This window comes from Molothrus ater, chromosome 2 (genome assembly GCF_012460135.2).
Source record: "Molothrus ater isolate BHLD 08-10-18 breed brown headed cowbird chromosome 2, BPBGC_Mater_1.1, whole genome shotgun sequence".
Taxonomy (NCBI): domain Eukaryota; kingdom Metazoa; phylum Chordata; class Aves; order Passeriformes; family Icteridae; genus Molothrus; species Molothrus ater.
The window spans coordinates 78,941,607-78,955,523 of NC_050479.2; the positions used below are offsets into that span (position 1 = coordinate 78,941,607).

General features: G+C 44.7%; 1 protein-coding gene across 1 annotated transcript in view; it reads right to left on the reverse strand.

The window, feature by feature from the left end:
• The window catches only part of AMOTL1 (angiomotin like 1), a 54,134-nt gene that overhangs the window by 25,380 nt on the left and 14,837 nt on the right, over positions 1 to 13,917 (reverse strand). The window contains 2 exon segments of the mRNA XM_036385790.2: positions 3,717 to 3,839; positions 3,841 to 3,994. Of these exon segments, the coding sequence (XP_036241683.1) occupies positions 3,717 to 3,839; positions 3,841 to 3,994 (277 nt within the window).

Consider the following 13,917-nt stretch of genomic DNA (forward strand, 5'->3'; position numbering starts at 1 on the left):
TAATGCCACCCAAGAGCAGAAAAAACAAGAAATGGTGTACTTGTGTGGGCTGTATTCTCTCCTAGAAAGGGTGTAGGAGGCAACATTTATCGTTCAACAGATCCCTGATCCAGAACTTATCTCTGAGCTCTGAATGCCACTAAAAGTATTTTAGACTCAGCTCTGGCCTCCAGTCACTTTTAAACTACTCTGATCCATTCCTTTCCATCCTTGACTGAAGACTGCTTTATACAAGAGGAACTCTCTGTAACAAACAGAACTAATTGTTTTGGGTTTTTAATCTTCTTAACTTCACCTTCTTGAAATCTGGCAAACTGCAGGCAAGGTATGCAGAGGAATCCCTTAGTGGTGAACTTGCATTTTAAGACCTGAGCCCAAAAGACTGACAGAAGAACAGTCCTGAGTAGAGTTTTGCTGTTTAGCTCAATCCATCCAACTCTTTTAATAAGATAATATCACGTTAAGTGATACAGCTTTGGTTAAATTATTGCTGCAGAGATGATCAATGCTGATGTGGGAATCTGTTCCTGCATGCCTGGCCCTTGTGTTTATGGAGAAAGGCTTGATAATGTGCACAGGCTGGAAAACCAAAAGACACACATGGCCTCCCACTTACCTTTCCAAATCTGGTGCTTTTTTGGCCTTTTGAGTCATGGGTGGGACAGATTCATGATTTTTGAAGCCAGGGTGCAAGCTCACCGCCACTTGCCAAAGAGCTAGGTTCCTCTCAGTAAGCTTCAGGCATGATTTTCCAGCTGCAGCACTTGCAGAATGAAAGCTCCAGGGACACTGGAGCTGTCACCCCACTGGGTGTGTAGGAACCCACAGTGAGGCTCCAGCAGCCTGGACCTGCACCTCCTACAATGCTGGAGCCACTCTGTCAAGATACAGCCTGTGGGCAGGCAGCACCTCCAAACGACGCACCAAGAAAGCCTGGCAGAGCCATGAAGGGGAAACCTGATTACCTTCCCCAATTTCTGCTTCCAGCTTGTTCACAAGCACAAAAGCTGAAACAAGTGGGGAGATTCAGACTAGCCATGAGAAAGCCTTTCTTTACTGAGTGGGTGGTCAAACCCTGGAACAGTTTTCCCTAGAGAGGTGGTTGATGCCTCCAGCCTTTCAGTGCTTTAGAGGCATATGAACAATGCCCTGATGCCCTGAGCAAGATGCTTTAATTTGGTTCTCTCTGAATTGTTCAGGGAGCTGGTGAGCCACTATCTGCAGGAGAAGATGCTTTCTCCAGACAGCTCCTACCACAGCAGAGCGGATTTGCCAGCACAAAAGTGGCTTTCCACAGCCTAACAGTCTGGCCCAATGCAGCTGGTTACCACAAGGACTCTGCTTGGCCCTCTATATGCTGGTATTTCCCAAAACACATCACCACACCGCCTACAGTCCTGGAGGCAAAAACTTCCTGTAGCAAGTGCTCCATCAGCACTGAACAAAATTAAAGGAGAGCAGAAGAACAGCCATAAATTGTGTTGGCGTCTCTCAACAGCTCTGGGATTTCCTTCTCCTTCTTCCATGGAGGAAAAAAAACCAATTCAGCCTTTTCTCTGCCTGGTAGTTCCTGGAGCCAACCCACTCAAACAACCCACACATGTGGCATGGGGAAGAGCCAGCGCAGCCTAGCAATTAAACTTCAGCAGGTAACACTACTCAGAAAAGGGAAAATCATCCAAAAAGCTCAAAATTAAATGCACACAATTCCTCTTCCAATTTTTTTAGGTAAAAAAAAAAAGGCAACTCATCAAACAGCAGAGAGACTCATCAGCACCTTGTACCTCTCTAGAAAAAAGTCTGTTCACACACAACTGAGAATGTGACAACCCTCAGAACTGAGCTGTTTGTACAAATGCCCAGGCTGACTTTCTCTAACTTCTTCCCCTATTCTGTAATGAATAAAAGTGATGGGAAGGTCATCCTACCTAGAATAAAATTGTTATCCACAAACAAGAAGTACTCATTCCTGACCTTTCCACTTGCAACAAGAGGGAAGAGTTTTCACATCCAAAGTACATAATTTAACTCAATCACATTTTCAGAGGCAATGTTTGTGGGAACTGAGGAAGACCTGCCCTGACCTTGTGTTCAAACACAGCAAAAGCAGCATGGGAGGGATAGCATGTGTTAGAGATTTGGTTTCCTGAAGAAAGAATGCACTTGAGTATGTGTTTCACTTTAATACTCCGCTTACATTCCCCCAAAGTCAATGGGACTCAAGTCCACACTTTATTGACTGAAGTAAGACTTCAGCCCATGCTTGAATACCTTTCTGTGGGTGCCTGATGCAATAGACTTGCAGGGCATCCAAGATAAAGAGAGAACCATTTCCGAGGGTGAAAGAAAGCAGAATATTTATAGGGCATTACACTTAAATACCTTTTACTGAACAATGCAGCTTTTGTAAAATTAATAGCTGGAATATTTCTTTTTGCCCACAAAGGCCACAGGAAGTCAGTAATAAAGTTATTGCAGATTTCTTCATGAATAGTTAGCGTTGCTGCGAAATTTTTTTAACTAAGTTTAGGAAATTCTGGGACTAAACTCAACTCATCTTGTTGCAGAGGAGGCAGAAAGGACAGCAGCCACAAAACACTTGGTCTTTTTCCTAATCTGTTTTTTTTTCCTAATCTGTTGGAACAGATTGTCACAAATTTCTCCCAAAGCTAAGGAGAAGCTTCTCCCTAAGCTGGGACATGGTCTCTGAGAGCTGCTTCTTCTTCTCTGAAGGGTGTCTCCCTGATCCACACAGCATACAAAAAAAATTGAGCTCCTATATAGACTCCTAAATTCAGAGAGAAAAGACCTGCAGTCTAAGCTCATTTGTGTATAAGTGGTAGGAAGACATAAATGAAATAGTAGTACAGGGTCCTAAGTAAGTTATTTGGTCTGAGCTCTTAGGACCCAAAGCCAGCAGATCTGGGGAGCATCTCTGATTTGCCTTCAGTGAGCCTCAGTTTTAAGTAGTTGTTTCTACTTCATTAGAAACAACTCTTCATCTTCTCACCCCAGGCAGTGTGCAAGACATCACCCTTCTCCGCTGGAAAAACCTGCATTTTTCATAGAAAAGAGCATGCAGGATCTCTTAGAAAAATGGGTTTCAAGCAAAATCTTTATTAAATGGCTCTTTCAGATAAGGGGACAGTGCTTTTAGAACCAACATGTTCAAATGGATGTCTAACATCAGTTCTTAGACACTCAAGGAGCAGTAACTGAAAGCATTTAAGACAACCCAGTTCATGAATTTCATAACAATGGACAACCCCACTGGTGGCTGTCACACTTCCAAAGAGTGTGGAGCACCACATGAGCTTATTGTGGTGGACGAGACTGCCTGGGACAAATAAGAACGTGCTCTTCATATGGTTCTCACCTGCATCTCTAACCCCTGTGCAGATGGTGCAGGACCCTGCTGCACCAGGAACATACTGCCCATGGGAGACTTCCAGGGAAAGCTCCAGTGAGGCCAGCATGGAAGATGGAAGGGGAAAATACCCATTTGAGAGATATCTGATGGACTGCTCTGTTTCATCCTAAAGGCAGCAGAGCCCACAAGGCTCTACTGTGAAACCACCATGGAGAGGCAGTGGTTAGAAGTGGCCACTGGTGCATCCCCACTGCAGTGACGCAACTATGAAAAACAGCTGCCCAAAGACAGACGCACCAAGATGGTTATCCTGGCCAGGGATAACCATCCCAATCTCTACACCTACCTTCTGCAGCTTGTCTGCCTTCTCGTAGTGGCCCTCCAGCTCCTGCCGCAGCACGTGGTTCTCCTCGGAGAGCATCTCCACCATCTGCTGCGCCCGCTCCACGATGGCAAAGGCGTCAGGGTGTCAGCTGCTGGCCCGGCAGCGTCGGGGTCTGGGCAGCCACGGGGGCTGGCAGTGGGGGCAAGGAGCCTGGGAGCAGAGGGCCAGCAGTGGCCTGCGAGGACATGGGGCTGTGCTGCTGGGCTGGCGGCGGCGGGAAGGGCGGCTGGCATTGTCGGCTGTGGGAAAGCACACATGGGGGAAGCGTTAGAGCCGCACGCCCTCGAAATGCGTACGGGGGCTTTCACCTAGTGACTGCCTGGTTCATTAATAGTGTTCTAACTGGACAGTCACGACTCCTAAATGCCAACAATTGCAGCAGACACTGGGTAAATTGTCTCCTTGCCTGCTCTTGACAGTGGCGTACATGTCTGCTATGAGTGCATAAAGGAAGCACTGACTCAAAACTAGCGTTTTTGCCTAGGTGTGCAGCTAATACTTCAGCAGCCACCAGCCTCTTCCTGCCTCCCCTTCCCACAAACACTATGGCTGAGAAGCATAAGCTGGCAGGCTTGAAGAAAACACAAGGGATGTATTACTCACCCTTCGAACACCACTCCCTGCCCAGAGCAAGACCAGTGGATCAGCTGAGTTGGGAGGCAAGAGGAAGTGATGTGAGCAAAGCAGCAGCCCTGAGTGGCTCTAGCAAGCAGAAGAGGAAGTGCTGCTGCAGAACTGCTGGAGGCACAGCCCCATTCAATCACAGTGAGCCATGAAAGCCATCCTCCAGTGGCAGACCTCATTGTGTCACTCCCCGATTAAGGGCATCTATCACTCACTGGACTCGTATCACGGAAGAATAAGCAGTGAGCTGGTAGTGGATCTGCTTGTGAGCTAGGCTTGCTGTCAGCAGGCAGCTTTTTAATACACTCAAATCATAATTTGCAGTGGCTGGAAGATAATCCAGGAGGATGTCTCAGCAGTGAGGGTAAGGCTGGAGCTGACAGCCAGCTGGGATCAGAGTCCCTCACCCGACCCATCTCCATCCCTCCCTCCACTGCACAGGCAGCCCTCAAAGCCTCAGCCAGGGGAAGCAGTCCCAGGCAAAATCTCACTGTGCACAGGCTGAGCCACTTCTCAGCCCTGATGCCAAAGTTCTGAAATTTCTACACTGATCTTGCTAAAGAGATTCAACCCACACCATGTGGTACCTCAGGGTCAGGGCCCAGTCTGGCTGGAAAATAAGTTTGCTGCTGGACCCCACCTGAAGTCTGCAATCAAGCACCTTCTGGATTTGTATTTTAATGTAACCACAAGCTATTAGGCTTGCTGTGGATACCATTACCTTTATTTCTGTACCCTACACACAGCACAAGACATAATGAATGCACATATTTACCCCACTGGGCCTCAAAGAACCATGAATGCTTTTTCTTAGACAGACAATTTTGTGCTATATAAATACACAGTAATTATGGTTACTGTTGTCTTCAGCACCTACACAGCTTCTCAAAATAGGACTTTCAAAAGCCTTCAGTGTTGGCCTAATTCTACTGACAATAACCCACCACTTTGTTTGACTGCAGCAGAACAAAGCTGAAAAGTGAAGGTAAATTTAAAATCCTGCCCTAGAAAATGAACAGCACTGCTCTAACAAACTTGTCCCTGCCAAGCCACACGACAGCAAAGAAAGCCAGCAATTCAGCCTTAATCTTCTGTCCAAACTAGAGTGAAAGCAAATCTCCAGGCTCCCAACACAGCACACACTCAGTCCCACACTCTTATCCCAGCTTTGTTCAATGCATCCACTCTGGCACAGAAAGGTACTGAAATGGAGGAAAAACCGAACACAAGTACTCTGCTAACTTGGTCAGAAGTACAGACCAGTGTTCCTGGGAAGAAGATCCCAGCAGAGCTTCATGCAGCCAGCAGTGAGGAAAGCTGTGCTGAGGTCAGTCTGACACTGAGATGGCTTTGACCTGCCTACCATAGACATGCTCTAAGGCTGTGTCTCTCCTGGAAATTAAACATCCACGGGTGCAGGCTCATGAGCACAGGAGAGGGGCCATTCCCCCTGGCAGCTCCCAGGGCCAGAAGGGTTTGCTCTCAGTCCCAGGCATATTAGTTCTCTGGCAGAGGTGCAGGCTAATAACTAAGGAGCTAAATGTCTACTGAAAGAGGATAAAAGACAGGAAGCCAGGGAGGTGCTGTATGACACTTCACAACAAAACACACAGGAATGAATAGAATCACAGAATGGCTTGGGTGGGAAATGATCTTTAAAAATCATCTAGTCCAACCACCCTGCCACAGGCTCAGACACCTTCCACTATATGAGACTTCTCGGGGCTCCAAACAACCTGGCCTTGAACACTTCCCGTGACAGAGCATCCAGAACTTCTCTGGGCAACCTCTTGCAGTGCCTCACCACCCTCAGCATAAAAACTTTCTTCCTTATGTCTAATCTAAATCTACCCTCTTCCAGTTCAAAGCTATCTCCTTTTATCCCGTCTCTAAAGGCCTTGGTAGAACTATCCTGCTCCAGCTTTCTTTAAGTCCCCATTAAGTTTTAGAAGGCTACAGTAAGATCTCTCTGGAGCCTTCTCTTCTCCAGGCTGAACAACTCCAACTCTCAGTCTGTCTTCACAGAAGAGGTGCTCCAGCCCTCTGATCATGGGCATAGATCTCACCATCCCCACAATCCCTCTTTCCTTCTGGTGCTCCAGTGTGCAAACCTGGCAAGGGACCTGATGCCCATCATGGGACGTGAATATTCTTTTGCTCAAAAATCTGAACAATAAATAACATCATGAGTGAGGGATGTCACACAGTGCAAAAGATGCTCCACAAGTGAATGTGAACTCAAGACAAGCACGCCACACCTCCTCAATGCTGCTGACAGCCAGTCCGTGCTCACACATATTACCACAGCAGTTAATTCAGTTAAGTGTGAGCTTGTTTGTCTTTACCAAAAGAAAAGGCACCACTGGTTTTGTGAAAGTAAAAGCCCAACTGTCTGGATACAGTTACACTCCTACAAAGACACTTAGTAGAAAGCAGAAATTTTGGAAGATTTGCTGCAGATACAGATTTTCTCACTTCTTTATGGGAATAGGGTAGAGCAATGGAATTAAATTGATCTCTGAATCTAAACCAGTGGAGATACAGCAATCTTTCTTTTTCATGATGAAGCACAGCAATCTTTGTCCATAGATACACCCTTTAGACCCTTGCATGAACTTTTGACACAGTACTTTTGGGAAATCTCAGCCTTTCCTCAATTTCATCTTTTCTTGTCACTTTAGTCTGTCTAGCTTTACACTACAGAGGAAGGAAAGACCACAGAGATCTCTGTTTTCTTGATCTGCAAATTATTTTCTGAGCTCCTAAAGATTTATATCCTACAGCAGCTGCCAGCCACCAGAGTCTCAGCAGCCATGGTCACAGGAGAGATTCTCCAGCGTTTTCCAGCTCAGAAACTGAACAGGTACAACTGACTTTATATCTCTTGAAGCACAGCTATTCAATAAAATTAATGTTTCTAACTTTCTTTTTACTTGTTTAATCTGTCCCAATTTAGTTCTGACTTAGCCAACTGCAAAATCTCTGCAAAATCTCTATTTTATTACATACGTAATAAAATAAACACAGCAATTCACATTAACAAATCAGCATTTGCAAAAATAGGAATGTTATAACAGCAGCTTAGCTACTATCCAAATTCTCATGTAAAGCTCCAAAGAAACGCAGCAATCAGGATTATCCTGAGGTCCTTTGGGCTTAGTTAAGAATGACATTCTCACAATGCTTTTACTGTATTCTAAATGTTGCTCTTACTCTGCATTAGAGCAGGTTAAAATCTTTCAGCCAAACATTCTAGTCAACAATCATCCTTCTTAAAAGCATGCAACAGTGGAACATTATGAGTTTTGGCTATCGCTGCAATATTTCAGCTACGTTTCTATTGAAAACATATTTTTTGTTGGCATTATTGTAGATATAGGGCCCCCATAAGCTTCTGCAATGTATTGTAAAGAAGGGAAAAGAGAAGAAAAAATTAAGGAAAACAGCTTTTTGAATAAAAAGCACCAGCAGGCCATGAGGCTTTCAAGGGCTACTGTGCTGAGGTCACCAAGCACTCTCTTTCTTTTCAGAGATATAGCATGCATAATAGCTTACTACCTATAGCTTGCAATACAATGTCTTCAGCAAAATACTTGACAATGGACCTCACTTTCATAAGAAACTCCTCAAGATGTTGGGGCTGACCAAGCCCCCAAATTTAGGCATGGTTCTTAATAGTCCTCTGATACTGGACCACCTGGGAGCAAGAATTACCAAGACAGAGAAATTTGGGGAGAATTTGTAACTTTATGTAGAAATAAAAAACCTGGAAAGGAAAATTAATGATAAAGTCCACTTGCTGTTGATGACCAGGAAATCATAAATACAACAGAGTTGTTGTTGGATAAAGCAGTGCAGTATTAGTAAATGAAAATGCCTGTAAATGTTCTGGAAAGGAAATTCCATCTCAGCCTTGCTACAGGTACAGTGAAGCTGTCCTCTCTTCAGGGATGGAAAGGGGCCAGTAGAGGAAGGACTTTGTTTCCAACACACCCTGGCATTTACATTCATAATTAAAATGCCCTCCTCTAACCTATTTAGCTCATCTTTCTCTGAATGATCTGCCTTCCTTTGCCTCTAGGGCAGACTGACCTATTTCATCTTTCAAAGACTCTCCCAAGGAACTTTATCTCACAACTTCATGCATCTTCTGTGGATGCTCTGGATGAGTCAGCGATGAGAATAAGGCATTTCCGGGGTGCAGTTCTTTGAAGTTGCCTTAGGCTTCTACCTTACAATGAGAGTAAAAAAGTGTGTCAAATGTGCTTATTCCTGCCCATTGACTGGGAGCCTTCAGTCAGGATACACCTCAGACCAGGTGTCTACTTGACTTCATTATGATTTCTGCAGTCATGAAGTAGACTTCAAACACTATTCTGTCTCACTGGGAATAACATGGAAGAAACAGTATTATGACCATGCAAGAAGAAAACAGGATCATGGCAAAGTCAGGAAGCCCAGTCTGATGGTCATGGTGCAAGGAAACACAATTATAGATCCATCACTAAATGGTGATACAGAAAGAAATGGGAGAACATTTGCCAAAGCCCAGACACGGCCCTCATAGATGGAATCAGCAATAGTTGCAGCAATAGTTGCAGTGTTTGTTTCAAAAAACACTCTGTGGACTTGGACTCACATCTCTTGAATTCACTGTTTTGTTGGTGACATTTGTTAGTTCTGGAAAGACTTGGCCCAGCTTCTTTGGCACGATTGTGTGAAGATTCTCAGGGCAAAATGATAATCTAAAAAGACATATGCTGTATCAAACATACCCTTGATAGTAGAGAGGGACAGGATATTGTATTTCCTCACAGAGATCCACACTCAGAACAGATCCACACTCAGAACAGATTCTCAGCATAAAGAAAAGGTACCTTCCTGAACCTCTGCACTTCTAGAGGAACCAGCTGGGATAATAATAGAGAAAGGTAGGGAGAAATGACAGGGCATCATCCAAGCTGTGGAAACAGCCTAATTTCACTTTCATTTATTTTAATGTAAGGCATATTAGACCAGAAGGAAAGGATACAAAGCAAAGCTCTTCTGCAGGACTGTCAGATGGAAGTGTAACCTCCAACCCACGCTCATGCTTGGGCTATCCTTGCCAGAGAAAAGCCAGGACAAGTCAGTTTGGGTGTAACATCCTTCAGCTTGTCCACAGTGCCAGCAAACCCGCCTGCCTGGGCTGTCTCAGGGAAGAAAACGAGCTCCTTGTATCGTGACAGCAGCCACAGACATGGCTGAATCGGTAACTATCAACAGGTTGTCTGAAAACAGCAGTAATATGTGTGAGGGAATAAATACGCAAATACTGGAAAAGCAGCAGACTATTTCGGCAGTTAATGATAGACTTCTACATCCTGGCAGGGTGGAATTTTATGAGGCACATAAAAAATGGGATGTATTTAAAAACAGCCCAGATTTATTCTTTTCATTGATTCTGCATGCTGATTTTGAAAATGCATGGATTAAATCAGAATGAAAATGATTGTCTTCTGCACGTACCACAAATTAATTCCCCTCAGTAAGAAGCAGAGTTTCCAGTTCAAGGCTTCATTTGCATTATACACACTTTTTATTAATAGTGCAGATAAAGAAATCATTCTGAATAAAAGACACCAGGATCTGACAAGAGCCAGTGGGATCAATGAAGTGGATTCATTGCACCGAGTGATCTGGATCACAGCTTAAGCACGACATGGAGATACAATATTGACTTGAGCTGGTCCAAGTTCATCCATCCAGGAATAAATACAGCAAGCTAAAGTGAAAGGGTGGAAAATACTATCCTGGGCTGTGACAACTCTCACATGCCTGACTGGGTAACAAACTGTATGGGGAGATCCCAGGGTGCCAACTGCCAGTGTTAATGAGCTATGTAAACAAGGAACACGAGTCAAATCAGAGGTGTTACTACACCTGATTAGCCTCTGGTCCAGCTGGTACTGAACCAGTGTTCAGGCTGGCTTTCCACAGTGAAAAAAAGGAATTTTGACAATAGTGAAATAAGTACAGGGCTCCGGGCTCCATCTGTTAAATGTATTAAAGAACTGATAGCACAGGTCTCTTCACTGTATTTGACAAAGATTTTGCAAAATCCCTGGAAACTAGAAAACACAGGCTGAAACTAAAATGGAGATCTTTGCCAGTGATGGCAATTAGCTAGAGGAACAAGGCTATAAAATCCGTGATGGATTCTCCAGATGGAATTGTTATACTCACCAGGACTGAATGTTTCACAAACTGGAATTAATTCATGGCATCATGCAAAAAACTGAATTAGGTTAGTTCCAAGCCCTTTTACCTAACAAGCTGTGACTTTCTGAACCTACACCTAAGGAAAGTTAGCAAAGACACCATTCAATAATGGCTGCACATCTAGGAAAGGAAACGTTTTCTAAAGATTATTATACTTGGCTAACTTAAAGCATTCAGAAGTTGTGAGTCAGGGCCCCAAGCATCAAGCAACTGGCTTAAAAATACTGACATTTTAAAAGACAAAAATACTGGTTCATTTTTATTTGCCTTCCAGTTGTTTTGTCCTTTAAGCTTCAAGGTTCAATTTCTGGTCTGCAACTGTGATGTCCATAAAACAGAAGTCACTAATCTAATTTATAAAAATGCTGAGACTACAACATCATATGACTCTAGGATTTCTTCAGTACAACACCAATTAATAATCTTGAAATTTACAATAAATTTCAAGATTTCACCCCAATGATTATAAAGGCAATGTCTCCTTTAAAACCAGTTGTGTGCAAAACAAAAAGTCAAACCAAAAAAGGAAATTAAGCAGCAGCTATAGTTATTCCATTTTCCTTCAACAGCTCCTGGCCAGCATTAGTCCATTTCCAGCCAAATTTCCCTTGTCAAAGAAGGACAGTGGGGAAGTGGGGGTTCAGTGACCCTTTAAGTCTTTTCCATCCCTGGTACCTGTGAGTGCTTTTCTGATCGATGCTCTCTGTGTTTCTCCTCTTTTGTGGAACACAGAAGACTCTCGCATGGTCCCTGTCCAGAGGATGAACCTGCACTGATGGATGGGCTGGGGAACTGATATGACCAAGACAGAGGGAAGGAGATGCTGGGGTACATGAGATCCCCATCTGACCATGAGCAAAGTTCTGTTTCCATCAGCTTCTTTCCAAGACACTCCTGATGAGACGAAAGCTGAAATTCCTTACCTCACTTGTTTCTCTAACAGAAAAACCAGCCTCTCCAAACCCTACCCCTACTGTTAGTTAACCTTATGAAACCAGGCAGTCCCCTATCTCAACTTCTTTTGTCACAGTCCAACATGCCAGCCAGCTGCCTGGCAGTGAGCATCCCCAGAGCCCAGGTAAGGGGAGAAGCAGTGATCAAGTGCAGGGTTCACAGGAAGGTTTATGCTTGGGAACAACCCAGGAGTGCAACACAGTGCTCCCCCTGCACCCAACTCCTCCAGCAGGGCTCAGACAGTGACTGCTGCCCAGGCAAATCCTCCAGTAAAGACAGGGCTGACTGACATTCCTGAACAGGTAACCTGTCTTTATCCTCTCCAAAGACTGAAATACTTGGCATAGTCACCACTTTATGAAATTGCATTTTAAGCAGCGCAGACATGGGCAAGCCCATCCTGTCATGCAGCCCAAGATGCATGCAAGGAGGCACTGGAGCACAGCTGCTGAGATAGAGAAATGACAAGTGATGAATAACCACACAGGAACTAAAGTCACCTCCAAAATGCTTTTGTCAACCAAATCTTCCTGGGTGACAAGACCATACAGGACCTGGGACCAGTTATAAACTGGGATAAGCACAGAATAAACTAAGTGAGTTTATTTCCTGGTTTTTAGTGAGAGCTGTTCGTAATAATTGAGAAAAGGTAATGAATATTTCAGTGTGCCGAAGGAAAGTGAAAAGTTGACATCCTTGTGTTAAAAAATACAGAGAAGCCTGAGATGAGGATGAAGGCCACCACTTTGCTGAGACCCAGAGGCTCACTGTCTGACATCTGAAAACAGTCAGATGTTCCCCCATTCACTGACAGAAAACCTCCCCAAAATCCAGGCAGCATATGAAGGAAGCCAAGAAGGACCTGCAAATGACCACCTGTACATAAGGATCCAGAACTGCCTTAAATAAAGCTCAAGAAACACCACACACCTTAGAGCAAACCCTGATTTGGTGAAACAAGCCCAGCCACGCCAACCCCCTAACCTACATCTGTACAAGTTTGCTGGCATAGTCAGGGATAGCAGACTGACAAGTATTAAGGCCCTTGCTGAGTTGCAAGAAAGATACCACTGAAGATTTTTTTAGTAAGTGTGCAAAACTTGGCTCTGCTCTGCTCTGTCACGCTGCCAGTCCTCTGCTGCACAGCATATCCCTTCCCCTGGTGCCCCAGAACCTGACAAGAGGGAGATTTCTCCAGCACCATGCAAAGAAAGCACACAGGGGTAGTAGATATCCTCTCTGCAGTGTGATTTGGGGGTAAATGATGCTGCCTTACCAGGAACGAGCAGTGACCACCATCACGAGCCAGTGGATTTCTCCCCACAGCTGCTGGGGTGATCCAGCCTTTGCTGAGGACTGGTATGGAAATCTGCACTGGATCAAGGAGGTTTCTCAGCATTAACCTTGCTCATCAGGCAACTGGGAAAAGCTTTGGAAGTGGCCCCCAACGGTTTTCTACTTGACTCCACTGATGTTCCCAGTTAGCTGAAGCAGTGCATGCAGCACCCAGCTCCACTCACTTGCACAGACTTAGAACACTCTGTGGCTATTGAACCAGCGTTTTCCAAGAGTGATAAAAATACCCAAACCAGCTCCTTTTCTGTGGGGATCAATCTGCTTGGTGCTGGAGATGCTTGTTAGCATCACAAACAACTGCAGGAAAGTATGGCCCCAGTTGCCCTCACATCTCCATAGGTCTTTCTCTGCGTAAACAGGCATTTTTGCTGAGGTCTTAAAAATACCATCTTGCTCCGAAAAAATTGCATAAATTCTGCACAATGGCCATACATGTAGCTGTAGAAGGACTCAGCGCAGGCCTGCCACTTGTCACAGCCACCTCGCCTCTGCCACTGAAACTACACTTTGAGTTTCTACCTGTCTTAACACAAAACCCATCTTTGCTGCAAACATGGAAAAGCAGAGCATTCCCTCCTGCATTTCATGCCTTACACATTTTGGACAGAAAGAGCCAGGTCGGTTGCACCACCTTTTCTTTGTGCCTGTGCTATGGTAAAATAACTGTGCAACTTAAAGTGATGCCAACAAAACCTCTGGGGATTCTGAGATCAGTAAAGACCCAATGAGGCAGCTTGCAAAATGGAAACTGCTCACATTCACACCAAACAACGTCAGACTTCCAAACCCAACAAAATAACTGCCTGAGAGGTCAAAGAGACAGGGATGACACAGACAAACACTTGCATTGAGGTACAACATGGAAAAAGAGCCCTTAACACACAACCTCATCTCTGAAGGCAGGACCTGCACCACTCGCAGGGCTCAGCGCACAGCCAGCAAACACTGGATTATTTTTAATGCGCTT